This window comes from Puntigrus tetrazona, chromosome 10, assembly GCF_018831695.1.
Source record: "Puntigrus tetrazona isolate hp1 chromosome 10, ASM1883169v1, whole genome shotgun sequence".
NCBI classification, from domain to species: Eukaryota; Metazoa; Chordata; class Actinopteri; order Cypriniformes; family Cyprinidae; genus Puntigrus; species Puntigrus tetrazona.
The window spans coordinates 14,233,739-14,260,285 of NC_056708.1; the positions used below are offsets into that span (position 1 = coordinate 14,233,739).

The 26,547-nt window shown below is 36.7% G+C and overlaps 1 protein-coding gene across 3 annotated transcripts in view; it reads left to right on the forward strand.

Moving 5' to 3' along the window:
• The window catches only part of LOC122352551 (disks large homolog 2), a 110,536-nt gene that overhangs the window by 72,565 nt on the left and 11,424 nt on the right, over positions 1 to 26,547 (forward strand). For 2 of the 3 annotated variants that reach the window (XM_043249993.1, XM_043249990.1), the window contains exons 8-10: positions 2,161 to 2,317; positions 4,986 to 5,088; positions 17,220 to 17,334. In XM_043249993.1, coding sequence (XP_043105928.1) covers positions 2,161 to 2,317; positions 4,986 to 5,088; positions 17,220 to 17,334 — 375 coding nt within the window. Of the gene's footprint in view, positions 1 to 2,160; positions 2,318 to 4,985; positions 5,089 to 14,643; positions 14,683 to 17,219; positions 17,335 to 26,547 lie in introns of those variants that run through there. The other variant, XM_043249991.1, reaches the window with a different exon arrangement.

Below are 26,547 nucleotides of genomic sequence, written 5' to 3' on the forward strand. Positions count from 1 at the left end.
AAGACAATTAGCAATCAGCACATATGCCACCTCTGTCCCTCATTTAAATAGTCTGACAGCATTTGCAGTGTAAAGATGGATTTAGCTGTTCGATGCGTAACCTCATGTGACATTTCAGTTGTCCCAATTCTTGCATGTGCAATAATGGTTTTATACCTCATCCTGAAGTATAATGTGAAACGTCTGTGCATGACACTAAGATAAGCCTCAAACTGTTTGTGTGAATGTGTTGCTTTCTGTAGAAGTGTTCGGTTTGGATTCAGGCTAGATTCAGCTCCTCTGGATTCTATGGGTGGAAAATGTTGCCATCTAGTGGTAAAATGGCCCACGTTCACATCTTGGCTGTATTACAAAGTGCAAAGAGAACAGGAGCTGTTCTTTGCTTCAAGTCATTGCAGGTCATGCATTTTCTTTCATTGCTGCACTCATTCATTAACAATAGGCAGCATTGTTTATGTAATGGGTACTGCTTAACATGTGAGCTCTATTTTCATAGCATCAGACTGATCATAAGATCAGAGTATCTAATGAACTGATGTTTGCGATTTATAGACTAAAGGTGACTGTATTAGGCAGCATTGTATTAATAGCCACCGATACCTCAAATTTAAAGAGTGTAAGCGGATATTTCCTCAAGAGAGGATGCAGTCTGTGGATATCAGATATGTATTTTGTTACAGACACTATAAGTTGTTATACATTTTCAAAGATGTGGCTATTTTTTCTGTATGTAAAAACATCTCAGACAAATCGTGGATGAACGGATGGAAAGCAGGTCTTGCGATTTCTGAGTGAAAAAATGTTTCAAAGTATATATTTTTCAATATGTATGCTATAGAAAAAACTAAAAAATCCTCATCATTGAGCTGTGCCAGTGGTAGTCAGAGGGCCAGTCTGACTCATGAATATTAAGTAGATTGTTTACCACTGGCCAAGCAGTCGTAACTGATTTGCTGAAAAACAGGATAACGGACACATAACGGCATTGGTTGGTTTGATCAACAGCTGATGCAAGCGGTTGGCAGAGCCTTCAGTTTGTTTCTAGTGCCATTTGTGTGTGTGTGTGTGTGTGTGTTCTGCTATGGTTTTATACCGCGCACTTAGCCAATCCAAAAAAAAAGCTCTTAAAACATAAATATTATGCCCAAAAAGTGTTTTCACATTTCATGGGATGCAGCTTGGCTTAGTTTCTGTTTATGGCCTGAAGAGCATCATCACTCCGAGGCGAGCCAAGCAGACGCACTGGGAGAGAGATGAAGTGATGGAGAAAGAGAGAGAGGGAGAGAGAGGAAGGGCCTGCCTCTTCCTCACAACTAGGTCAGAGAGAAGACAGCGCTAACGGATTAGCCTTCTGTTCTAAAATAGCTCCATCTCGGGTGTCGTCTCTTTGCATTATCATCTGTAAACTCAGGAGATCGTGTATCACCGCATTTCAAGTGTATCTGACAGAAGTGTCACAGCTCAAGATATCTCTTAGTTTGATTGGTCACACTTGACAGGATGATGCCCCGACTGTCAGGATCCCATGACTAACTGAAAGGGCCCAAGCTAAGTGAATTGGGATCATTTTAATACAATCAGTAATGCATTTCAGCACAGCTTCTCATTCAAAATCTGATAAATAGAGTAATATTTTTAAAATTCCAGGATTATTGAGAAATGAAAAGGAAAAAAAATGAGATTCATCCTTAAAAGATCATTTAAAATGATAGATTCTACCATTTTCCATTTAATTTAATGTTACTGGCATGTTATGCTGACATTTAAAACTCTTCATTTTGTTTTATTTTAAATGTACTATATATACCGTCATGAAGCGACTGTGTGTATGTGTGTGTGTGAGAGATAGAGAGAGAGAGATTGTGTGTGTGTGTGTGTGTGTGTGTGTGTGTGTGTGAGTGAGGCTGTGCGTCTTCTCCGTTTCTAGGAAACCGGGCGGAAATGGGACAAATAGCACATAAGTGGAGCAGTCCCCAATAGGTGTCAGCTATTGTGCTCGTCTATGTTGTAGAACGTTGGACCGACCCAAGAGTGTGGATGCGTGTGTGTGTGCACGCGTAGATTGCATGTGTATGTTTACAAAGTAGCGTAGTGCGCGTCAGTGGAGATGCTGAGCCCTACGGACTCTGAGCTGATGTATTATCTGAACTGTGTGTACAGGGAGCCCAGGAAGATTGTTCTGCACAAGGGCTCAACCGGACTGGGCTTCAACATCGTAGGAGGAGAAGATGGAGAAGGCATTTTCGTTTCTTTCATACTCGCAGGAGGGCCTGCAGACCTCAGCGGAGAGCTGCGGAGAGGGGACCAGATCCTGTCCGTAAGTGGCCATCTCGAAAATACAGAAATTGCATATATCAGGGCAAGTAGGATAAATAATATCGCAGCAATTAGGATAAGATATATTAATCTTAATGTATGCTATTTAGCGGTATAGCATTTTTTAAAGGTCAGGTAAGGGATATGTGTCATATTTTGCTTTAATGTGTTCAAAAACAAAACTGTAAATCACAATAAATAACCACAAGTTCCCCTTGATATTAAAGTTATTAGTTGATAAATCTAGGTTTTTAAATGATCTTAAATGTTTAACTTACCTTTAGGTTCTCTAATAATGGTCATCTATGGTTAAAGATACCTAAATGTTTATTGGACTAATTTTAATGCATGTTAGTTTTTTTTTACTAGTAATTATGTTTTGTTTTGAACAAATATAATGCATGTTTTTAGGTAGTTATTCAAATTAAATTCCTAGTAGTGCAGAACCTGTACTGAACAGGAGGTGGCGCCATCACATCATCCTGTGAATTCTACAAAACCTGTGCTTAAAAAACACTTTTTTTATATACTACTTTTTTTGTCTAGTCATCACTCAAAACTTCATCAGTATCAGGTTTAATTTTTTTCCCTTATAATTTTAGTTTCTGGCACAGAGACAGTGCCGTAACTTTTTTTTTTTTTTTTTTACATGGTGTTAATTGACAGCGCAATTAGAGCTCTCATTGAAACAATCCAGATCAGCGATCCACTCGAGAAGCTCTCCAAGCTGATTTCCTGTCGCTGATCTCATCATTTATGTTTATCTGAGCTTCATCAGGACTCGCTGGTCGTAATCAGACCCCTCAATCCAGATCCCCGCCACAATTACTTTCGGTGCCACTTGAGCCGAGAGCAATCACGGTCTGCCTCCTTAGGACACTGATTAGAAAGCGAGAAAGAACAAGGGAGAGGAGAGAAATAGAGAGGGAGGGAAGAGATAATAGAGTGCTGGCCTGATTTGGAGTCTAAGAATAGCTGTGGTGTACCTTCTGAGTTCACACTGTTAAATGAGCATTAGGACACGCTGCAGGCGTGCTGAGAAACACACACACACACACACACACACACACACTTCATCTGCCCCTCCCACTGCGCTGTAGTCTCATGTTGACGACTTCTTGTTTGTAGTCCTAAACTCCGTGTTGCTCAAGGTCTAGCAAGACCAGTCCCCAGGGACCCCAAAGAGATTCCATTAGCTGAAAATGATAAAAAATTATAGAAAGTTGAAAATTTTGTTTTAATCAAGAAAATACGTGGATGTATTTTAATTTACATAAAACATTCATTTAAAATCATTTTAAATAATCCCGCACTTAGCCTTCGACTTGTAATCTGCTGTAACAAATTAGTTTGGCATTATATTAGGCCTAGTAGCCTAATATAATGCCAAACACTTAACTCTTTTGGTTAGGAAGGAAGTCACACTGAGAAATGTCTGTAGCGACATTAATGACTCCAAAGGAGAGCTGACATTTTCAGTTAATGAGCAGCATAAGGTCGATGTTTAACATTACTTCATAACTTATCATGTATTGTTTTGAATCCTAAATTACACACATGCACTATCATTTACAAGTTTACTTTTTCTAATTAAGGCTTTTACAATTTTGAAAATAGTTTTTATTTCCCATCCAACTTTACAATCATTAAAAGATACGAAAACAAATATAATTAAAACAATTAATAAAATGTTTATTTAATGCATTTACATTGCTTTATTATTTAATGTATTAAATGCAGCCTTGCTGAGAGCGAGCATTTAGGCATTCTTCAAAAAATACTGAAAGAAAATCTTAATCAAGCCCAAACTTTTTGATTGTGGTGTGCGCTAAACTGCTATGTGCTTAAAAACTAACAAGATGATTATGATAAATAAGAACTACAACCATTGCCAGCCATTATTCATTTTTCACAATTGAAAGAGTCCGTAATGGAGCGATACATAAAAGAAATAGTAATAGTGTTTACCTGGATATTTGATCTCAACATCTTTTAGGCCACTCATTTGACTTGAGTCTTCATGTTATTTTAATAGAGATTTTCACAATTTACCATACTTTTATTTATGTGCAAAACCTTCAAATGAGAAAAAATAAGTGCAACTTTACCAGCAGTTTTGACTGCAGCACCTGCTCCAGGTTTGTGTGCCAGCAGTATACAGATCCCCAACCTGCTTGAACATAGGCTTTCACTGGCTCAAATTGGGTCATTGAACTGATGATGCACACAACTTAGTCAAACTCATATTTAGGAGGAACACTTATTACTTTGTGGTCCAGTTGTTGCAGACTCTGGCCTGTAGGGTACTGCCACCCACTGATCCTCTACTGTAGGCTTTTCTTGAGCCGAAGATCACAGCACGCGTTTCTTGTGCCAGATCACTCCAGGCTGAAAGATGCCACATTTTCTAAGCAATTTAAAATACGAATTCGTTAGAGAGCTTTAACAGTCTTGCTGCCTGCTTACAGTTTGAGACATCAATATAGGTCAGTCGATGAATTAGCTTTCATCGTAAACGCTTTTTATTTTGTTAACGATAATAAATGATCAGACAGACATCGTATCCTTGTTGATCATTTCATCTGTGTTTCTGGTGAGCGTTACTGTTGAAGCATCGCTCACAGTTAGATTCTATTGATGTAACAAGCCTTTGTTGCGATTGATTTCAGGTAAATGGAATCGATCTGCGAGGTGCCACTCACGAACAAGCTGCAGCTGCGTTGAAAGGAGCGGGTCAGACGGTAACCATCATCGCCCAATACCGGCCCGAGGGTAAGTGTCCGTCAGCTCCTCCTGACCAAACATCGTCGCTGAAGGTCACATGTTTCTTACTCACGGAGCCACTCAGAGTGCAGAGGTCACCTTTAGCTGCAGGCAGGACAGAAACACAACTCACCCAGACATTTTTGGGCCAAGCCCAGCCCGGTGCGCTCATTATTCCTCCTGACTGTTACAGAATAGCGCATGTTCCCTTGGAGTGTTGAGGTGCCATGTTTGATAAGTGTCAGTTAGGAGGTTTGGCTGCTCTGGACTCCAGTGACCCATTCAGATGGGGTCGGGTGCATCAACATAGTCTCGGATTTGAGAATGTTTTCACTGGCTTGTCTTACTTAAAGGTAAAGTGTGTCATTGTTTTCCATGTGACAGCCCTTTCTTTGGAGTCATGAATTCTGCAAAAATGTTTTCATGGTTTTAACAAAACAACAATTTTTAGCTATGATTATAAAAAGAACTGCTACTTGAGCAGCAAATTAGCATATTAGAAAGATCATGTGACACTGAAGATGCTGAAAAATTAGCTTTGCCATCAAAGAAATAAATATAAATAATACATTTTGAAATAGAAAGAAGTTTGAGAATATTTAAGTTATATCGTCCCAATTAGCCGTTTTCAAGATAAGTAAAAGCTGAAAAAATGGTTGGTAATGTATTCAATGTCATGGAATAGAATACCTTGAACTTGTTAACCACAGACTTTATTTAAAGGGTTACTCCACCCCAAAATGTAAATGTTGTCATTTATCACTTACCCCCATGTTTTTGCAAACCATTAAAAACTTTGTTTGTCCTAATTTACTTGACAGCCAATGGGACAGTCACAAGCCTCTTGGTTTTCATCCAAAATATCTTAAATTGCTTTCAGAGGACGAACAAAGCTTTTATGGGTTTGGAACAAAATGGGGACATTTTTTTTATTTTGAGGTTGAGTAACCCTTTAAGACGTTTACCTAAATTTAAAAGACCCACTGATTTCCAGAGGAGGAACTTGAAGCACTTGAAGTGCTAACTCCTGCAGCATTCAGTCACGTGCATTACTTCCAGCTTTCACCACTAAGGGTGCCAGAAATGACACGCTTTACCTTTAAATTGTGATCATGTACTCTATGATATCGGAAAGCTATATGAGGTGTGCATAGCACGAGCTGCAGTGTGTGCTCATACAGTGATAAGGTGAGAGAGACAGATGTGGCAGCATGGTCAGGTGTGTACTGATATGTCCTCTCTTTTTCACCCCGTCAGAACTTGCCCTGTGCTCCCCACGCCGGGCCCGCCTCCAACTGCAGGTTTGTGCCATGTGATCAGCACCTGGGTCAAGAACAGTACCACACAGACAGACTGCACAGAGCTAGACCACAACTAATGACTCGGCCGCTAGAACTGCAGATTTTACAGTTCCTTTGTTTTGCCTGAGGCTTATGGGAACTCCGGGACAGTTGGAGCACTTAGATCTGAAGTTCACAGCTTAGGTCCTTCTAACTCTCTGCAGTTTGGCTGAGGAATGTGGTCTCATTCTTGCCCCAGTGGCGGCTCTGACCATGGGCCTCTCATTCAGGGGAAAGGAACAGAGAGAGACCATGCTCTCCTGATAATCCTGTGTGCATCCTGTGTTCCCCCTGCCTGCTGCCTCACTCGATAAACTCTCCTCGGCTCCTGTTGTGTTTGTTTTTGGCTCTAACCCACCCGTCCAGCACAGACGGCTGCTGTTCAGTGCATACACATCCAGATTTGAATCCTGGGAGATCAAGACAGTTTATAACATTTACATTTTTCCTTTTAGCAATATTGAATATAAATGTACTTAGAAATTAGGTACATCAGCGTTAAATCGTACGTATTCGATTATATTGGGGTGATAGGATTTTTGGATGTTTTTGTCTCTTATGCCTGCGTCATTCCTGCATTATAAAAAAAAAAAAAAAAAAAAAAAAAAAAAAAAAAAACAGTAATAATGTGAAATATTATTAGCGTGTTTGATATTTTAATATTTTGTTTTTCCCCATGATAGCATTTGCATTTATATATTATTTATTTGCAGAAGAGGAGGAACAAGGCAATGTAACAAAGCTGAATATTAAGCAGCCATGCCATTTCAGCATTTATTTTATTATTAATTATTAATATTTTTGTGTAAACCATTTTTCAGGATTCCTTAGTGAATAGATCATTTAAAAGAACAGAATTTATATTTGAATTATATAATTATATTATAATACAAAAAGATGAATTAAAATATATATATATATATATATATAATGACTGACCCAAAATTATTGAATTGTAGTATGTATTTAATTGTTATAATGAAGCATATGGAAGGACTTTTCAGCACAATTCAGCATAAAATATTGAGTATTATTATTTTACACAATTACTAGTAATGGTAGCACTGTTGGAGCCTTATATTATTTTTTATATTTTATAATAGAATGCAAATAATATGTTGATAAACGGGAGATTGAAATTATTGCGTGTTAATTCAATTTAGAGAAAGTCTGTAAATGTTATCATTTAAATTCACCCACAGTGTTTCTTAACTCCAGTCCCGAGGACCACCTCCCAGAATGTTTTAGATTAATTAATTTATTAATTAAAACAGCTGATTCATTTATAATGGCATTAGTGGAGACAACTAAAACATTCTGGGAGGTGTGTCCTGAGATGTGGAGCTGATAACCACTGATGTACATTAGATGGCCTCAGAGCTAACATACATAGACTAAAAGTCACAAAACTGGGTGTTTTTTTTAGCTTTTATGTCTCTTATAGGAGCTAAATTAAGAGCTCAGGGTCAGGTTCGGGTCAGCAGCCATGCTTGTCTTACTGCACTGCTCACTGTCTCCGTTCCTCTCCTCGCCTCCTCCTCCACCTTTGATCTTCTCCTATTCCAAACTACCTGCCCCGCTGAAACCAACACACCCTTACTAAAAACACACATGATGGCAGCATGTTAGCCCGCACACAAACACAGACTACTTTTGGTCTATAGCACTTTTCTAAACTAATATGTTTGAACATATTAGTACAGTCTGTTTGCAGCTCCAGCTTGGTATTTGTATTTAATACAATAGCATTCATGCATTTTTAAGTGTGACTTAAATGTCCAAATACTTGTTGTGGCCAATGTATATGTTAATGCATGTATTATTAAACACTGCACATGAGTGTCCTGTACCATAACAACCACCAGGCATTCTGTATGACTAACACATGATGGATTATTTTAGCATTCAAGCATCTTTCTGATATTATATGATCCTCTGCTGTTCCTCAGTTGACTTTAAGACAGCAGAAGCCTGCTATAATCATACTGAGACTGATAGACATTGTTCAAGATAGAAGAATCCGTTCAGTGCAGTCTGACCGATGATTTTCTAACTTCTGACACCCATAAAGCATATATCATTGGATGAGACCCTATATGAAGTAGTTTGATATGTGGAGTAGAGACATGGTTAAGGTGATGATTTATGTCTGGCAAAAGGGGCAGAAGTGCTTTGGGGGATTTAATTTGGCAAGTGCATAGGGTTTCCCGTCCATAAATAAGGTCATGAGGACTGCTTTAGCAGATGGAGGAGGTGAAATGTTTTTTATTCAGATGGTGGCAGGAGACAGAGTCATCAGAGGCTTCCAGAGCAGCTCCCAACAACTGTTGACATTCTGTTCTATTCCTGGACCAGTAACTCCCAACTTTCTCTCAGTCCCCTTTTGTTATTTGCAAAATTTTGGCTGAGTTGTACGATAATTTTGAACTTTTGCAGACCAAGCCTTTGTTAGGGGTATTGTGAATCCACAAAAATCGATTCTCTTGGCATTAATATTTAATTCTAATGGCAATTTCCTCTGTTTGCAATATAGCCGTGTACCCACTATGCAAAACTGTTTAGTATAGACGTTTTGTGGTTTTTTCACAATAAGTTCGGAGGCGCTTTTACAAGTTTGCAATAGTCAGCGTTATGAGTATTTAGTCATAGAGTCGTGGTTCCAACTAGGCTGATCTTTTCTTCATGGCTCAATCCAATTCCCCTGATGCTCTCAGGATCGATTCTGGGGAGGTTGAGCTCATTAAGGTGCAAGGGTAAATGCAAGCTTGCACTTTCTCCAGGAGTGTTGTGGGACTGCTGAGATGGGCTTTCCAGGGGTCCTTTTCATTAGCAACTCCCCGAGTCATTGCAATACGACAGTCTCACTGTGTAACGATAGAAGAAAAAATTACACAACACTGAAGATGGATTGATAATCGAGTAAAATCATAGTCTAGATAAGTTGACATTCGTATAGACTGTCAGATCAAAGCGTGAACTAGACTCTTTTACTTCAGATATTTCTCAAGAATTGACTGACCGTTTGGTAAACCTTGGAGGGTTATCTTTATATGTTTAGTTACGATTTGACAGGTTTCCATAGGATTATTGATGGATTAAAATTTCATTAAAATGAATTGCATAACATTTACTGAGACATTTACTAAACCTGAAATTGCTCTTAAAGGAAAATCACTTATTTGGGGATTAAATTAAAGGTTTATGTGGATTCAGTGGGTTTGGTTTTTGAAACATTAACATGTTGCACCTAAATGTGAAATGTAAGATTCTTCCTTCTCTGCTTTCAAGACTTTTATGTAAATGTTTATTTATTTATTTATTATTTTTGCAGAGCCACATGTACTTTGAAAAACAGATTTTTCATTATAGGAGCTCAATTTATATCCTCCATGCTGTTAGGCCGAACAGGTAGAGAGAAGGTAGACAGATCATTTAACCATGGTCAGATTGCATTGACTAGCTTGTTTACCTTCTCTGGGAAACATGATTACATGCGATTTTTATCAGAGTGCCCTCAGGTACAGCAAAGTAATTTCACAGTAACTGAAACTCATACACAGATCCACATATTGACTGACAGACCATTTTCTGTTCCCTGAGAGAATGAAAAGATTGCAGAAGGTCTACAGAAAATACTTTAATGGCCGTCCCTCAGTGCTAACTGACCTAAAAAAAAAAATTATTTACTCCCAGAACACATTAAAGTATTTAGCTGCCATTTTAAAACCAAGAAAAGTAGACTTTGAAAAGGTTTTTCAGAACTGACATCTTCATTTGTGTTTGTGTGGTTTTGTTAATGTGGCTTTTTGGTAGACAGGATTGAGGCCACTGTGGGGACATACTGACATCACCAGTGTGCATACACTAAACTCAACAGACAGCCAGACAGCCAATGACAGGCCAAGAACACCTGAGGGTACTCTTTACACACACACAATCACACACTTTACCTTTACCATCCAAAAGAGGACATATCATACATTTATGCTCTTTTTTTATATGAAGCTAATTACAATTTAAATCGCTCTATTTCTTAAATCAGTATTTTTTTTTCCAATACAAGTATTATTTTCAGAGAATGAATGTTGAATTAAGCACATTTGGCATTTTTAAGCGTGTTTTCTTAGATTTAGGGAAAAACAGGTTGTTCTGTAAAAGTAAGTCAGACAGAATTAGCTAACATTTGGTTACAGGCAGCTTACTAAACCCACGCAGACAGGATAGGCTACAATGAATTTCTCATCACTGAGAATCAACCTCCCTGTTTGGTGTGCGTCAACAATCTACAGTATTAACGAAATCTGCTTTCTCTATAAATCTAACATCCCTTAGATAAACCTGGTGCCATCAAAAATGTTTGTGTGTGGAGAGAGAACGTGATCTGCAGCTAACAGGTCATTAATCATTTAACTGGATAGCCGAGTTCTATGAATGAGTATTTTACTCTAATATTTTGTGTCCCGTTGATTTATGACTAACCTCTGCTCTCCTCCATCTCATTCCTTCTAATGAAGCGCAAACATCTGAACAACTTCCACAGGGAATGAATCTTCTACAGTACTATTGTTTTATTGTTATGACAGATTGTGCCACATTCATTCAAGTTCAGTCGTGTTGGTAATTTAAAGGGCAACATTGAGAGAGAAGTTTTTTTTTGTTTTGTTTTTTTCCAGAACATGATTTATAATATTTATAACCTCATTCTGGCTGTTTTGTCATGGACTGTACAAAACTAATTAGTTTAACCTTCTGAGAAGTAATTTTAGGGTCACGCAAGGTTATCTCTCTTCCCCTCGGGAATATTATTAATATTCCATGAATACTAACTTCAGTGCATAACTCGAATTGGACATGAATTATACATCAAATTGTGCAGCTTGTTGAGGAGACGTGTGCTATTACGTTTCTAAGCAATCAGGCTTACAATTTTTTACCTGGCGGGTGAGAAAAATGAATTGCACAGACTTTGAAGGAAGAACCTGAATCATAGACCAGAAAATCATAAAGACAACCGCGTATGTCTTTTCAACTGCTCAGAGCACCCAAGCAATCTCATAGCAACGCACTAACGATAAGTAAGAACACTTTAGCAACCACCAGAACCCCTGCATTGCTTTGCACAAGTGAGTTTTGTGATTTTTGACTGTTGTTTTTCATAACATCCTTTTTGGTTGTTTGGGAGTATATATTTCTTTAATAGGCTGTGAGGTGGACTTTTGCCAGTGTTTAGCCACTGCTTGGCCTAATCCCAGATACCCTGTGGCTGACTTTCTCTGGCTGAGCTTCTATTGGCAGATTCTCAAGAGGATACACAGTCTCTGGATACATGACCATCATGTCTGGACTGCTGTTTACACACACACACACACACACACACACACACACACACACACACACACACACACTCATGTACGCTTAGACCAAACCACTCCACTCTATCACCTTGAAAGTGTTGTCACTTTAGGATAAAGTATATTCCACAGTAGGAATCTGTGCAATCGAGAGTTTAATTTGAGGACAAAAAAGTTAACCATGCAGATTCCAATCATATTCATGTGAATTTGCAAAATACTGACCAACAAAAAGCAGCTTGTTTAAAAAAAGGCTGTATCAAAAATGGCGTACTCTGAGTAGGTACTTCTTGAAACTAAGGACTTTGTGACTGCTAAACATGTACTGTATAATATTAACTCTTTCCCTGTCAGCATTTATTAAATAAGTTGCCAGCCACCACCAGCATTTTTGCTGCTTTTCACCTAAATTTGACGGCCTTCAGAATATTTTATGCTATTAATATATGAATATATTATATCAAAAAAAAAAGAACCGAACTTCTGCTTGTAAAGAAATTCTGTCTTAATTTGTTGAGGATTCATCACCACTTGCAAATGCAGAATTTGTTAGAAATGCAACATTTTTATCAAAGTAGTGCATTTTCAAGCAAAATACATTCAGATAATCATATTCTTTCACCTATAAAAAATATATGAATAACTGAAATTGTATTTAGTAAACAAAACAAACAGACACACACACATTTAGACTACACACATGCGTACTGCAGCACACACACACACACACACACACACACATATATATATATATATATATATATATATATATATATATATATATATATATATATACTCATTCAGGACTTAAGCTAGGGCTTTCCTTACCGTAATACACCTAGAACAAGGATTGCTTTGTTAAAGAGTTAATAGTTAACTTTTTTTTCACTTACTTTATAGTAGGGAAGCATGTGATTTAGGATACAGCCTGTGACTTCTCTTTGAGCAGTGCTTTATAGATCTCTACACTACTGACAATGGACAGATTTTCGCACAAGAATTCATTAATCTGACCACATCTTGACACTCATCGTTACAATCTCACCATTGTCTTCCTATCTCAGCACTGCAGTCTGTAGATACAGTAGCATTATTTAGCTAAAAGCTTGTGCACATGTGTGCGCTGACACAGTACAGATGATGCTGGCTTAATTTACAGTCTCTACTTCCCTGTAAATGTCACACTGCCAGTTCTGTAGCTCACACATTGTGATTGTACCTCCTGGCGCAGTGATGCTCTTTTCCCCTGCTGCGGGTGGAGCTGTATTTGGCATGTTAGAGTCACTGCACAGCAGCTAATGAGACTACACAAGCTGTCCTCTATTAACTGAAAGCATCTCACTGCAGACTGACACAAACGTGTGTGTGTGCATGATTGATGCGCAAGGGCGGCCGTCTGCCTGGATGTGTCCGACTGCCTGCACTCTGATACGAAACCAACATTCATGACAGTAAAGGCAGCTATTTGTGTGAAATTAAGACAGATGTTTTGAATGCACTTGTTTTAACATGCGCGTTTGATTATATCAGCACCGAATCGCTGAATGGACGTCCACTGTCCAGTTTCTTATCTTCTCTCTGGACATGTGGTAATCCATCATCCCAAAAAGCCTGTAATCTTCCTCGAATTTCTCAGCTTGAAATGCAGGTCTGAGACAGGCAGGGGTTGAAAGCTTTTCGTCTGTCTAGAAGGTTCCTTGTGCAGTAGATCTTTGCCGCTTTTTGAGGGAAAGGTGCAATTTTTGTAAATTACAGCAGAGGCTGAAGAGTCTTGGTTCAGAGGTTTAGATTTAACAAATATGAATGAATGAATAAATTAATGAAAAAATAGATAGATAGATAGATAGATAGATAGATAGATAGATAGATAGATAGATAGATAGATAGATAATTATAATATAAAAGTATGATATACATTATTGCTAAAATAATTGCTATGGCTAAATAATAATTACTATTATTTAATTAAAAGGAAAATGTGTGATGTGTAATATTTTATCAAATGTTTAGGGTTAGTAAGATTTTTCCCCAATTTTATTGTGACAGCAAAAATTGTTCAATGATTCTTATTTAGAAAAGTAAACAAATCAAAGCAAAAAATTTTACAACAGCATCACATACAAATTGTAATTATATATCACAATATTACTGGTTTTACTATATTCCTATTCAAATTGATCAATTAATTGGTTAATTGTTTGATAGACTTTAGTTTAGATTTTTGCCTGATTCATTTATGTCGTTGTTTTCACTTTAAATAGGTTTAACGTAATTCTTATATAATCTATATAATGGTAAAATACACTGATTTATGGCTGAGATTTTTTTCTCTTTAGGAATTTTAGGGTAAACATTAAAAAGAAATTCATCTGAGCTGTAGCAGAGCACCATCTGAGCTTAGTAAGACTCTCCCCGTTCGCACCTGTGTAACTGTAATTTTATCCACCTGTATTTACCTTTCCATCTGACCCCCGGTCAACTGTTAACAATCAGTTGATTTCTCAATTCACATGTGTTTACTTCACAAGCCTGCTGCCTATCTGCACGGAATTCCTTCATATGCTTGTGGAATCCGCAAGTTTTGAAGTGCAGTTAAAGCTGAAATATTTGCTGGATTTGTGGCATGTTTACCTTTAAGCGAGCTAATACGCTGCAGATTGAAAACACAAAGCCGACATCAAGAGAGAAAATCCAGCATGGCTTTTGATCTGGACTACTTTAGGGGGAGGAGGGACTGTAAAACACTCCACCCCGCCCACCCTGGAGTCCCAACCAATGAGAGCATTGGTCTGGAGGAGAGAGTGTGTATGTGAGAGAGAAGGGAGAGGAGGTGGTACAGTGGCAGTCTTTGCTTGTGTGTAGGAGAGGCGGCCAATCTCTCACGCTACTGCAGTCTGCGAGCATCCTCAAGAGTGAGTGAATCTCTTTTTATTCTTCCTTTCATTCATGCCTTCTTCCATTTATCCTTGATTCCATCCTCTCTTTCAGACCCTCACCTTTTTTGTTTCTCTGCTGCAGCTGATCCATTTCTGTTCAAGTGAGAGTGTATTTGTAAGCACACGTGTGTGTGTGTGTGTGTGTGTGTGTGTATGCAAGTATTTTATTGTTTAATTTCTTCTACTTGAGATTATATTTGTTATATTTTAGATAAGTGCAATGTATGTTGTAACATAGTGCATGATATTGTTATGTTCTACTTCCCTGGTGAATAGCTCTCAACATATGAACTTTTTCAATCTTTATTTAGAAAAGACTATCAAACATTTCTACCGATGTTCCCAAAAAACATCTCCTGAAGGTTTGTGTGCTCAGCAGTCTTTTTCATGTGAGTGGATTTGTTCGGGATGAGTCGTCCCTCACTGCAGGATTGTTTTGGGTTCTCTACTTTATCCTCCGTCTGAGATTTGCACCACTCTGAGACTCTTTAATCTGTTTCTCTCTCTTTCTTTCTTTTTTTCGCTGGAGAAGAAGAATCTCTTTGTTTCATTGTTATTGTTTAGGTAGAGCTTAGTTTCCAGAGTGATTTAAATAACGCTATCATATTTCATTGGGTGGGAATGTCTTTTTTTACGCTTTTACTGCACATCGCCGATTGTATCATCATCATCATCATAATTGTCCTTGATCTTCCTCTCTCAGCCTGCAGCCTAATGACAAAATTTACTTGTCATTTGACCTTTGGGTTCCAGCAAGGACAGGCAGGGCTCTCAAATCAGCCTTATTCCTCAGGAGACCCTTTGATGACCCTTATGCTCGTTTAAAACATCAGAAGCTGCTCAAATCATCTGCTTGATTAGTGGTTTATTTATTTGCATAAGTTATTTTTAGACCAATTAAATGAGTTGAAACAAAATGAAAGAGACTGAGTAAAAAAGCAACCAGAAAAGGAGCCAAATGAGCCATAACATGTTGCTCAGGTGCGGTAGGTGTTCTGTTGGGGCTGCTGTGCTGGTTTGGTTGGTCTAATGGTTTTCATGCTGGGCTTTGGGGCATTGCTGAGTGCTCAGGTTCAGCACACGGTGTGTGTGTGTGTGAGTGTGTGTGTACTGTACATTGGTCTCAGCAGGAGCCACAGCAGATGTAGTTCTCTGCTGAAACAGGGCTGAGGTGTGCAGCACCTCAACAAACTGCCATGCCATGCACTAGATTGCCTGCTGAAAGAGCATGCCTCCTGTTTTAGGATGGCACAACAGTGTAACACTGCAATGCACAAAGTAAATGAAACAGATTATTGGAGTACGTTTTACAAGGCAATGCTCATTTGGTGCTTCTACTTTGGTTGTTGGTGTTTCTACACCAATTTTAGGGGTTGGTAGGATTTTCTTTTTTATTGCTTTTGAAAGTTTTTGTCTGTAATGTTCACTTATAATCATAAATATACCAAATATAAAAAGTATTACGAGAGATTATTTCTATTGAAAAGAGCCGTTTTCTATTTTAATATACACTAGTCAACATTTGAAGTGGATCAATTTAAAAAAAAAAAAAAAAAACAAAACAAAACGCTTTCTTGTCTTAGGACAATTTTGATGAGCTTATTTGATCCATCTTCAAAATCGAATTTATTCCTGTGAATGAAATGAATTTTCAGCAGCCATTGTTCCATTCAGAAACCATTAAGCTGATGGTGTTCAGGAACCATTTTATTATTATTTATCATTTTGAAAACGGTTGTTTTTTTGCTAAACTTTTGAATGTTTTTGTTTTTGCAGAGGTTTTTTGAATCAGATGAAGCTATCAATATCATATGTTTGACTTTATGTGTAATCTTATTACAGCTGTGAAACGGGATCTTTTTTTTTAAGAAGGGTGCACATATATTTGATTTTCGAATTTTTATGGGAGGCTTAAGGCTTAAACCCCCCAAAGGAAGAAGAAAAAAACTGCAATAGAGGGTCTTAAAGTGCATATGTTAAGTAATGGATAATATATAGTCGACTGGTTACTATCTTGCAGAATGATCGATGTTTCAGTTCTGTGGAGATTCAGTATCAGCCTTCATATAACAAAGAGACAAAAGTGGGATGTTATTGGATATCATACATTTGTATCAAAGAAGAAACATAATATGACTTTACCATCTCTCTCTCTCTCTCTCTCTCTCTCTCTCTCTCTCTCTCCTACATTTCCTATATTGACTGTGTGACCTTGTGCTAGAAGTCAGCACAGAACAGCTACTGTATCTTGTATTGATCGGAGATGTCATCTCAGACATTAAGACTCTGCAACACCACATCTTTCTGGACAGCATTTCTCTAGAGAGATCTTTTTATTAATTCTTTGGTTTGAGACTGTTTGTTTGCATGTGCTCTGTTCTGTTCTAGTGGTTTTAGGTTTGCCATTCCAGAGCTTGATGTTTGATTTGGGGAAAAAACAGAGAATGCACTGTGTTTACATTATGTTTTATTGCATTATGTTTACGTCTGCTTGGTTATGTTTGTCTTTACAGAATACGGGCGTTTCGAGGCCAAGATTCATGACTTACGAGAGCAGATGATGAACCACAGCATGAGTTCTGGATCCGGATCCCTCAGAACCAATCAAAAACGCTCACTCTATGTCAGGTAGATCTCATCTATTTAAACATACATTTTAATACACAGACAGAACTGTGAGAATTAATTTTCCTTTGTGTTGTTCTTGCTTTTCAGTAAAAAAAAATTTTAAGCAAAAACTAGTATTTTTGCTTGAAACAGAATAAAAAGGTGAAGAAAAAGATGAGAAAAATATTTGCTCTGAAAATATCTCATACAATTTAGCTTCTCACTCTTTATCTTGTTCACATACTTTTACTTGAAAAACAAGAAAAGATTTTTTTTTTAATTGGAATGACTTGGAATGAATGTTTCTGCCATCAAAGATGGGGCACTGATATCCCAGCAGCGCCTGATCATGTAAACTTGCTGTTAACTGTCTTTCCGTGACACTCTTGTTATGTGCGACTGATGTTGGATTGATGTGAACATGAGTGTGGTCTCTCTGGGAAATGAGACATGTTTCTAGCCTGAAGTGAGATGTTTGTTATACACGCACGCACACATACACACACTTCAGGGTTTTGCGTGTGAACCAGCAGGGTATCTGAGTGAGTGAGTCAGAATTCATCAGTGTCCACTATGCCATACACACACACACACACACACACACACACACACACACACACACACACACACACACACACACTCAAGCGAGCACATGCTGTCTTATCCGTTCTGGTCCTAGATCAGCCAGAACTGGGGATCATACTGTTTTATATGACATTTATAAGAGCTATTGATATTTAAAATCAGTAGGAAAGTGGCAACAGTGATCCATTATAAGATGCTCCAAGAAACCTCTCTTTGCTCTACTCTTCTCTGTTCCTAAAGGGATACTTCACTTAAAAATGAAAATTAATTGCTCACCATCATGTTGTTCCAAACCCGTAAGACTTTTGTTCATCTTTGGAACACAAAAGAACATACTTTTCGATGAAATCCGAGTGCTTTTTGACCCTCCATAGACAGCACAACACAACTGCCATGTTCGTGTTCAAAACCCAGAAAGGTAGTAAAGACATTGTTAAAATAGTCCATGTGACATCAGTGGTTCAACAAATTTTATAAAGCTATGTAAATACTTTTTGTGCAAAGAAAACAAAAATAATGACTTTATTAAAAACAATATTCTCTTCCAGTGTTAGTTTCCGATGTGCTTTCATTGACTATTTTATTATTTGTATTTAATATATGAAGAGTTCATTAAAAATCGTGTTTTTCATTGTCCAATTAATTCCAATCAAAATTCTGTTGCTGTGTTTTTTGATTAAGAAATAATAATAAAATAACAGCTAATTAACACAATAAAGCACATTAAAAAACACAATAACATAATAAAAAACATGATTTTTGAATATAATAGTTATATGTTTATACAAAAAACTCTTCATATGATATATTTAATATTTACACTTTACAGTAAGGTGTCATTTGTTAACATTGGTTAATGTATTAATTAACAATTAACACTAAATTTATTTAATTAATTAACAAATTAATTATTTGTTAGTTACTTAATACAAATACAGTTGTTTATTATTTATTCAAGTTATTTCACTTTACTTGCGTTAATTAATGTCAACAAACTAAACTTGCGATTTCAATAATGCAATTATCAAATGCAGAAATGACCATAAACGTAAGAAATTAAGATTAATAAATGCTGTATAAGTATTGTTCATTTTTAAAGAAATTTTTACAAATATATTTATATCTAAAATATTTCATTCAATATTTCATTTAAAAATAGTTTTTTTAATGAAATATTGCATAGTAATAGTTTGCATGGTAATAGTTTGAGCCCATTTTTCGCCTACTGAATATTTGTAAATACTTTTAAGAAATGGTAACATAATAAGACCTACATAATATATTGTAAACTTCAGGTACACTCCAAACGTCCCACGTGCCATCATTGTTTGGCTACTCTTCTGAACAGCTGGTTATGATTCTCCCAGATATGTTTCACAATGCAATCAGCAGAACAGAGATTAGTTCCTCATTCCTCATTAGCTGGTAGCAACATGCAGCTGTGGATTTCTGATTTGGCTTCGCTATCGAGGTAGAAAACTTTAGCAGAACCTGCACACCTGTGGAGATCCATTGTGATAAATAGCCCTCCTGTCAGCAATTATACATATACACACCTCCTCTTCTCGTGATGTGCAGCATGCTCAAAAAAAAAATGCTCAATATCTCCTTCCCAGCTGCAGTCTAATGCCGCAGGCCCCCTCTGTGGGTGCTAGATAATTGTACTGTGCCGTAGCTAGTCCGAAGAGCTGGCCCGTTTTGCAGAACATGGATGCAAGGAAAAACTGAGACACAGCTATTTATTTGCTGCAGAACACCATAATCTCGCTAAAGTCACCATTTTGTTAACTCTTGTATATAATGTCAAATTTGCAATCGTGGTTTTCAGGAAATTTCTCTCTCGGTCTTGTCGTGTTGCTTAGACTGTATTTTATAAATATAAAAACTAACTAACATAAAAAAAAAAATTATACTGTGTGCAGTTGTATTTATTTGTTTTAAATTCTCCACGAGATTTTCTCTCATAGACAAGCTGCATGATCTTATTAATCACCGTTTACATCCACCGAATGAAATAAAACCAGAACCATTCTCACCGAAATGTCGGTTCAGAGATGTTTTAATCAGATTAGTTGTCCGGGAAGGACAAGTAAAATTCTCTTCTTACACTTTAATCTACTTATCGCACTCTCAGACAAGCATTCATGTCGAGTTCTACTGTATATAAAATTCAACCGGCTGGGTTGGCATGTAGTAATGTCAAGCCCTGATTACATCACGAAAAACTGGATTTTCATTTGCCCTTTTCATCAAGGTATTTGCATTGCAGGCATGAACATACTGTTACAGGAAAAAGTATGTGAACCCTTGGATTTACGCTTATAATTTGATAACTGCCCGCTCACAATAACAGAAAACAAAAAAACAGCCTAATCCAGAACATATTTTTATAACAGCATGGACGGTAGCTTTTGACTTTCATAAAAAAAAAAAATACTGACACTATTTTAATATAGATAAAAATTTGGAACAAGGCTGAGTAAATGATGGAAGAACTTACATTTTTGGGTGAACTGTCTATTTAACAATAACAACGTTATTGCAAACTATTAAGTACCCCTATCCACATTCAGCAACTTGGCTGATCCTTATGAAAAACGGATATAATTTACATTCAGTAGTCTTGTCGCAAAAAAGTATTTTGTTTTGGTACAAGAACTTTAAGTGAGCGTGTCATGGACTAATATAAGTGTATCCCAGGGATATAAATATGGCCCCTGTGGTATACTCTACTTTTAGAATTCGGCAAAGGAGATTGTTGTGAGACAGGAGTTTCTGCTCAGGGAAACTGAAAACTATGACAAAAGTCTAATTTCCAATTTGCCTTTGCTGAGTTCTGGTGAGATAAATGCCGAGGTGTGATTTGCTGTTGGCTGCGAACTATGAATAGAAAGCACACGTCAATGTAAAAGAAATGCATGCACAAATCCATTCACACACTGACTCAGTTAGGATAGGATATGAGTCAGTTATTGAGTGATTTTTCCTCAATCAGCATGTTTCAGTGTTTCTGTCGCAATGAATCAACATCACAATTTCTGAACGTAGAAGCATGTGTGTGTGTGTGTGTGTGTGTGTGTGTGTGTGCGTGTGTGCGCGCACTGCTTATTTACCTCCTCAAAGCGTTCTCAGAGTCTCTCTCTCTCTCTCTCTCTTTCTGCTGTAGCATTTACATGTAACCATAACAACACCCTTCCTCTGTGTGATCGGCGAAAGAAATATACATCTCTTTATCCTGCTTATCATGCAGGAACGTCCAGTGTGTGTGTAATTTGTCCAGTGCAAATGTAAATTTCAGAATATAAATTGCAAAGATGCCTGGTTTGATTTATTTAGCGAGAAGTTGGCTGTGTTGTGTCTGGGGGCTGTGACAGTTAGAGAGCTTTTTTTTTTTATAATCCTGTGAATATTGATTTTTACGTTCATGTTGTTTTAGTTTCATTTTCCAGACAGCAACCTTGAAGTTGGGCTCTTATCGCTCTGGCCAGCAGCAGCAGTAGCAGCAGCAGCTTTGCACTAACAAGCACCTCTCACATTTTCTTGACAAATTGGAAAAATGTAGTAATCACATAAAATCTTCAGTTGCTGTAATGTATGTAATTCATTCTCGCAAATGTCAGCCCGGGTCCTGTTATTTCACCAGCCCAGGCTCTTATCGCTATGAGGCCGCTGATCTACACATACAGATTCCACTCCACTTTACTCTCAGGGGGCTTTTAAACGTCACATTTCTCTAAAACAAGTAAAAGCACCACATTATCTGCACCTTTGCCAGCACTCTGACACTTTCTTCTAGTTCGCGTGTTGTGGATGTATTGCTCTTTTTCGCTTTTGCCGTGCTGACGGCTTCAGCTTTTATCTTACTGCTTAGCAAATACTACACTCATTTTTTTCAAGGACTGAGGCAGCACTCACTCTTAACAAATTATGTTACAAACATTTTGCTGTAGTGGAAAAATGCTGTCCACCCATGGATGTGCCCTTTTCTGCTGAGCACTGTATATTACACGCATACTCTACCTGTTCTGTTTCTCTTGCAGTTACGCAGAGATTCAGCCCTGCAGCCCTACTGCAAGACCCACACAATAAATCACAAGGAAAAACTCTCAGGGGCAAGTTCACTAAAGAGATTTGGCAATTTTGCATGCAGTATTTCTGTGCAAAAAACCAGCCCTAAGCCTGACTTAACTGGTGTTGCAATTGTTAACTGATCCTGTTAAGAATCATTTTATTAACTGTAGTGAAAATATACTAAAATTGTAATTTAATAATTAAATAAATTAAAGTATTAAATTGCTACATTGTGTGTGTAAGCTATATATATATATATATATATATATATATATATATATATATATATATATATATATATATATATATATATATATATATATATATATATATATATATATATATATATATATATAGCTAAATTTAAAAAAAGCACATAAAAAAGTTTAAATAATATGTTTATATAAAAGCTAATTCAAAATATTAATATAAATAATGCTATGAGCTGCAGCTTTTGCGATACAGAATGTTTGCGGATTGGTTCTTTCATCAGCTTTTTAATCTGTTTCATCGTTTGTATCGGCTGGATGCTTTAGAGACAAGAATACGTTCTATTTATTATCGTAGGGGCGCACAATGCCTGCAGAGGGGAGAGAGAACATTATTCAATATGTGTCATATGACAGTAATTTTGAGTTTTTGTCAGCAGCCTGCACTAGCACATGCTGTTTTTTGGAAGTGTCTTGAGAAGCATCACTGCCATAATGATGCCATGGAGAAATGAATTCACTGTAATAAGCTGAGAACCTGCCAGCATACAAACATAAAAAAATATATTATTTATCTCAACCGTACAGTACGTAGCTTGCAGTTTCCATAACAACCTTAACGTCTTCGTTGGATGATGAGAGGGAACATGTGCTTTTTTCCCTAGGCATGTGTTCCAATGTGTGTGTTTATTTTATCCTTTAATGAAACAAAGGTTAATGAGGACACTGAAGAGAACACTTTATTTTTGCATTGTGTGGTGGATCATTTCTTTTTGCACTCAGGATGGTTTGTAATAATTCTGTAATGGTGACTTACCACCTTTGTGCCGTATATTATTGCTTGGTTTGTTGTACCGAATGTTGTACCAAAGTAATTTTTAGAGTGTTTTCTGCTTAAATACAGCTGGAAGATCAGAATATTGTTTGTTGTGAAATAATGCATGCTTCTGAAATTACATCTGTGAAATTGAATATTTCATCCGTTAGAGCTGCATTATGTGCAACACATTCATTTTGCCTTGCAGGTTTACGTCTGCTCACAGCAGTGCAGTATGGGTAGATCTTTTCATTGATTTTATCCTTGGGATAATATTGATCGCAAACACAAGTTGCTGTTGTTAAAAAAATGTATTTTAAATAAACGTTTTTGAGCTTTATGAGCTTTTTGTCACAGGATTTAAAAATTAGGGCTTGTGATATATATATATATATATATATATATATATATATATATATGTATATATATATATATATATATATATATATGTATATATATATATATATATATATATATATATATATATATATATATATATATATATATATATATATTCACATATATTTCATAAACAAAAACCTGTTTTGAATGTAATTAATCAAAATGTATCGATTGGACAGCCCTATTTAAATATATATAAAAACAGTTATTTAAAACGGAAGTGCATTTCAGTATTGTATATTTTGAATAATGAGGCATTACTATTTTTACTGTATTTGTGATTAAATAAATGCAGGCTAGGTAAGCATAAATAAAACACTTACAAAAACATTAAGAACCCGAACTGTTCATAGTAATCTATGGCTATTCATTTTCATGAATCATTTTAATCACAATTACAATACTTCCCTTTTTTTAAATCCATTCAAAAATATAATACGCTTTAAGATACGAACATGAACACTTGATGTGTAATCTTTGTTTATTAAATTACGTGATTACGCCCTTCATTGATTTTAGGCCGGTTTTGTGTTGCCCCGCATCTCATTTGTTGCATCTGCATCCAAAACAAATGCGTTGTCATGGTTACGAAAGGCAATATAAAGCTGGAGTGATACGAGTTCTGACAGCGAACAGAGAAGATGGGGCTAGTGTATTAGTATTACCTGTTTTTCACACTTTTATTCAGGAGAGCCTCTTCTTATGCGAGAGCTTTTATCAGGGCTGAATATGCAGAAGTGCTGTTTAGTGTGTGGTGTCATGGCAGCATTTTACAGCGTGTTCGAAAATGCTAAATGTCTTTAATAGACATGTCTGTTTTCGTTGTTATCGGACATCCACTTATTTATTGCGTTTACTTTTACATCAAGGGGTCAAAGTCTGGTTTACTTCAGCTTGCTCGCCCCCCATTAACTCAACTGTGTATTTTTGTGGTATAGGTGTGGTAAAGGTGTGGGCCTCCTTGTTTTTTCTATTTTTAATTCTCCTAACAGAATTAGAAATGTTATAGACAATAGAAAGAAACACGAAACACAATAACTCTGATTCAGCTTATCGCAGGTCTGCATTGAAGCGCTTCGGCTAGGTTTGCAGTGACTAAATGCACCTGGAGGAGCGGGTTTAATGGGCATTATTGCTGTTATCTCTTTTATTGTGTACTCAGCGGGACAGGCCTATAGGAAACCGTGGCAGCCTGTCTGCTCTTTTGTGTGCGGATGCGTCTCAGCTATAGTGCTTCTTTTTAATGTGATTCGCCGCTTGATCATCCACATGCCCTGCTGGAGGTAGATAACAGTGAAAGCAGCGTGGCTTTAAAAATGGAGCACAGAATAGAATCGAAAGTACAAAAATAAAACAAAACTGCTCTTACTTTTCCTGCTCATTTTTAAATGAAAGATGAGTAGGTGACTTTAGAGCGCATGCTTCCCTCAGGCGCTTCAGATTTAAACTTATTTCATTTTTGCTCATTGCGTCTACTTCATCAGTGTAAAATCAGTTCTTTAAATAGAGCGTTTGGGTCTCTTTCCAAGGATGAGTACATGAATCACGGTTATTCTTGAAACGCTAGCCTGTTTTTCTTGATAGTGCTTCTCTATATGAGGATGAATGAGAGGTTTCTTCTGTTGCCGCATAGTGATTCACCCACTTCAGACGGCAGGAGTGCGTAGTAAACTGTGTTCGCCTTTGAAATGGCTTCGCATTTCTAATCTGCGATTTTCACTTACTTTTCTGTTTTGGGAAGGAGCTGAGATTTCTCAGTCAAAAAGATGTCAAATGTATCCTATATTCATGTATTTTAAGGTGTGCAGCGTTTGAGAAAGATCTGATTCCTGTGTTGACACTGTCGGTGAGGTTTAGGGTCGGTAAGATTTTACGTTTTTACGTTTAAGTCTCTCACAAACAACCAAGACGGCATTTATTTGAAATGTGAAATGTGAAAGAATATCACAGTTTAAAAAAACGATTTTTTCCTGTGCAAAACTGGATGTTCAGCAGTCATTTCTGCAGTGTCACATGATTCGTAATATGCTAATATGATGCTCAACAAATATTTTGTATTCTGGTGTTCTGGTGCTTAATATTTTTTTTCCTGAATTGTTCCAAAAGGACAGAACAGAAATTGCATTATTATATTTTTACTTCTCTTTTATCATTGTATATTTCTGTTTGTTTTGTCTTATATTTCTGTTACTTTTGTGGATATACACCTAAGAGTCTAGAAAAAAGGAATGATGATTATGATCATGATGGTGATGATTTCCCAAAAAATAATAATACAAATAAATAAAGAGATGATGACTGAATACACCGCCTAAATGTATAAAATAGAATATATACACACTAAAGCAAACGATTTCAAACAATTGTTATTATTTACATCCAAAATAAAAGTTTGCTATGTGTATTTATTATGTATATATATATATATATATATATATATATATATATATATATAAACTAAAACACGTGTATATTTAAGAAAAACGTGTTAGATCTATATATTAGATACATTTATATACAGAACATCAGAATATACATATATAAATGTAAATATTTTCAAAATATACACTGTTATATTTACATACTAACTATCCACAGTACACATATATTATATATAAACATTATTCACAATGAATCATTTGACAGCACCACATACAAATATTAAAAAATAATAATTTTCCAACTGTTTAACTTTTAAAACAGACCAGAGAATGGCACGCTAGTCATACTCCACACCCCACAGATATATTAATATATAATGTATGATGTTGGCTGTAATATAATGTGATGCAACCCCCTCCACCCCCAAGTGATGGCATTCGTTTGTAGATTTCTGAGGCAATGAAATGAAACATTCCGTTGTTTTGTTTTGTTTTTTTATTCGGTCATATCCCCAACGTGCCATCATTCTACACAAACACACAGTTTATGAGTGCTGCTGTAATGTGCTGACCCTGGCTAGTGGCACTTATTGCGTCTTTCACAGCTGTATCTGCACATTTCACACACGCTGCTTTACAACACGTCAGCCATTACTGCCAATTCAAGACTGTTTTAGTGACAGATGGATGTGAAATGTTGCGTGAATGTGTCAGATCTGTAAAACTGACATTGTGTGTGTGTGTGTGTGTGTCTCTCTCTCTTTCTCTC